Source organism: Pimephales promelas, chromosome 3, assembly GCF_988280905.1.
Source record: "Pimephales promelas chromosome 3, fPimPro1.hap1.1, whole genome shotgun sequence".
In the NCBI taxonomy this organism is placed as follows: Eukaryota; Metazoa; Chordata; class Actinopteri; order Cypriniformes; family Leuciscidae; genus Pimephales; species Pimephales promelas.
In genome coordinates, this window is record NC_142771.1 from 47,694,578 (window position 1) to 47,698,238 (window position 3,661).

Below are 3,661 nucleotides of genomic sequence, written 5' to 3' on the forward strand. Positions count from 1 at the left end.
TCTCCGATAGCCTGCCTGCTGGTAAGCCCCAGTTAGCTGGTGTCTCTGTGGCCCTTTTCAGAGCCAAACCCTTATGCTGAGTGATGTTTGACTGAGGCCTGATTTATTTTAATGGTTGTTTTAAAATGAGTGTGTAACTTAATAAAGTCAACTGTTTTGTATTGTTACCCATGTCTCTGAGCTATTATTGATGAACAAACTTGCGTGTCCTTTTAGAGACACTAAATTCTCTGGGTGTAACTCCCTGAGTGGCGTAGTTAGCAATCAAGTGCACCTCCGGGTTGCCACACAAGCATCATGCAGTTGTTAGAAAAGCAATGGTTATTAGAAGCAATGGTTCATTTCAACAGTTGTTAGAAGCAACACAAAGACGTGCTTACATGGAGCAATCCATCAAGTGATTAGTAAGAGACTGGGGTAAGAGGTCTCTTGGCTACATTACTAATCTAATGTCTCTTTGTGGCTGAAAGATATAGTACAAAGCAAAAACTCCTTTTACATAGGAGAACATTTTCTAAATGGTTACAGTTTTTATTAGCCCAGTCAGTTCTTTTACATTGGCTGAACCACAGAAAGATGTCTTATTTATGACCTTTTCTGCATCTGCGTCGAGATGAAGGTTTTGCAGAAGCGAAGAAAGTGTCACTCTCAGATGGGCCCCTCATGGTTTTATAAGTCAGAATATTTGTTTGTGTGTGCCATTTTTGGCCTTTCGGACGCACGTACACTTTTAGTAAGGATTCTATGAACAGTTTTATAAATGAGACCCCAGAACTACAATGGCTAGGATTTCACATACTGTGTATTTAATGTGGTAGAAGAGATTTACACATCTGATTCAGAGACAATTTCTTCTTGTGGATATAATCACAGATCTCTAATAACACAAAAGGATAAATTAAGAAGACCACTATTTAATCCAAATTGCAACATCATAGCTGACTTGCATTGTGTCAAACAAGACAGTAAATCACCACTAACCAAAAAAAAATGACTATATCCAAGTTAACATACAGATATAAACACAGAAAATGTCAAAATAATGGACTCAAATACAACTTAGAAGTTCATTAATCTCACACACACACACACACACACACACAAATACCATTATACTTAGTACAGTATGAAAACAAGAGATGACCTCAGCAAGAACAATCTCCATCAATTTCTATTTTTATAAGGTGCTCAAATGTGATCTTAAATTCATAGCATATACACACATACAATATTTCAGTGTCAGATTTGATGATCATAGATGTTTTTCCCCATTGCAGTCCCATTGCAGTCAGAACGAGAACCTGAAATTACTATAATTACATTTATTATAATTATGAAGCAAGTGGCTTCATAAAAATTATGAAACCCACTGTTGTTGTCAAGGAGAGGGCCTCTCTGTCAAAGAAAAAAAAGATTGACAAACTACATGCATGTACAGGGATGGCATACAAGGATTAATATCATTGTGAATAATTTTCACTGACCTGTTAATTTAATCTTGTAGTAAATGAGTCCAGCAACTGCTATAATGACTCCCAGCACCAGAAAAGACACCCCGATACCGATTTTAATCTTCTCAGACACAGGAAGAGATGGATCTATAGGGTACACTTCTGTGTCAAATTATGCTGACCACAAAATTAGTTCTAATATGACTGTCAGTTAGTATTTCCTCTTACCCCAGTCTGTGACGATGGGTTGAGTTAAGCTGGCATGCTCCACCATACAAGAGATCTTTTCTCCAGATTTTGGGATGTATGCAATCTCAGAATGTATCTGGTAGTACCAGTCACCATCAGCCATTTCCATAACTGAGGTCATGTCTGAGGTCATTACTTCACCATCTCTCAGCCAAGACACTTTGATGTGTTTTGGATAAAATTCATATGCGCTGCATATCAACACAGCTGGATGACTGCCACCAGCCTGTTCCACTAAACTGAGCTTAACTTTTGGTTTCACTGAATGAAAGAGAGAGTAATATCATAAATACACAGTTTCCAAAGCATCAATTCATATGTGTGTGTGTGTGTGTGTGTGTGTGTGTGTGTGTGTGTGTGGCAGCGATTAGGTGTGTGTGGGTAATTTTAGAAAACATTGGAAATACAAATTATTTTCATATTTTTTGTAATTACATTTTTATATTTAAATATGCTAGAATTGAATGCTTATTATTCACGGTAACACTAAAACATTTTTTAAATTAATCATTATTTATACTTCCAGTAGCTCCAGTAAAAATAAAATAAATGTTCAAAACAAGAGTAAGTGACAGAAAGTTCAGAGACTTACCTGATTTATCACGGACAGCTGGATCCCTGTCTCTAATATTAAATCTGCAATCTGCGTCAACACTTTCTCTCACTGATATCACAAAGGGGCTATTGTTCCAGTCCTCTGCAACACTTATTCCATACTCATTAAACCCGACAAACTTCCCCACAGTGCTGTTGAACTGTACAAATAGATATTTATTAAAGTAGAAGCTGTCAATTAAGACCATGTCATCGAGATTACTGGAGCTGTATAAGCATCTTGACCAACGGGCTGAGTGATATTCATTAGCTGAAAAAGAATGTAGGTTAGGGTTAGGGTTAAGAAAACAGTTTTGTTAGATAAATGTGTCAACAGAGTCAAAGGATCATATCAGATAAACTCAACCTTTCTTAAGAGAAGGTTGCAGGAGTATAACAGTTTTAAGGTAAGGTAAATAATTTACTCATGTTACTACTGATAGTAATGCAATTATTTTTGATAATTAAAGTACTTCAGTACCTCTCATTTTACTTACCATTTTCTGCTCCAATAAATACACCCAGTGTCAAAATGAGATGACAACTCAAGTGCTTTAGCGGAGACATTTTCACTCACACTGAATCCCTGCTGAATTTTGCTTTACGTTCACTGATGTCTGATATGACTTCAACCAGTTACTGCAGGTATGTGTCAAGTGTTGCTAGGCAGCTTTCATTTGTCAACAAACACTGTTCAATTATATATAAATTATTGTATTATATATATATATATATATATATATATATTAGTGCTGTCAGCTAAATACATTATTAACAGCGTTAACGCAAACCCATTTTAACGGCGTTATTATTATTTTTTTGCGCTATTAATTTTTCTTTTTCTTTTTTTGTTGGCATAGCAAACTTTATAGATTTTTTTTACACATGCTGTTACAACAACCAGTAACTAGGGGTTGAAAAACTTCAGATTTTTTGAAGTCGACTGTTTTAACATCAAGTCGAGACGAGTCGACGTCGACTAGTCGCTGACATCATTCATAAAAACACAAGAGATGTGACTGATTTGCAACATGCCACAATTTGCAATTAATTAACAGAAAATTATACAGGTGCTGACACAGGCGCGGAGTTTGCGGGGGGGGGGGGGGCAGGGGGAGCGTTGCCACCCCCCCCCCCCCCCCGGTGGCTGAAACGGGTAATCGCATTTTCTTAAAAAAGCTGTAAAAAAACTACCGACCGCAATCTCTATAAACAGTTATCGCTCACTCGGTCGATTGTGTCATCTAACTCTGAGAGAAGCTTTTCTGCGATAAATGGGCGTCAATTTGAAATGTGCTGGGGACAGAGACGTACTCGAAAGGGCATTTTCACAAGTGCTGGGTACGCATTCATTCTTTTTCTCTCTT

At 37.2% G+C, this 3,661-nt stretch overlaps 1 protein-coding gene across 1 annotated transcript; it reads right to left on the reverse strand.

Moving 5' to 3' along the window:
* Positions 1-784: 784 nt before the first annotated feature.
* LOC120465314 (rano class II histocompatibility antigen, A beta chain) lies at positions 785-2,940 on the reverse strand. The gene is made up of 5 exons (XM_089128958.1): positions 2,792-2,940; positions 2,293-2,565; positions 1,680-1,961; positions 1,485-1,598; positions 785-1,395 (listed from the first exon to the last, which is right to left on the reverse strand). Exons 1-5 carry the CDS (start codon positions 2,859-2,861, stop codon positions 1,379-1,381), a joined length of 756 nt encoding a protein of 251 aa, XP_088985084.1. The 5' UTR covers positions 2,862-2,940; the 3' UTR covers positions 785-1,378.
* Positions 2,941-3,661: the final 721 nt, after the last annotated feature.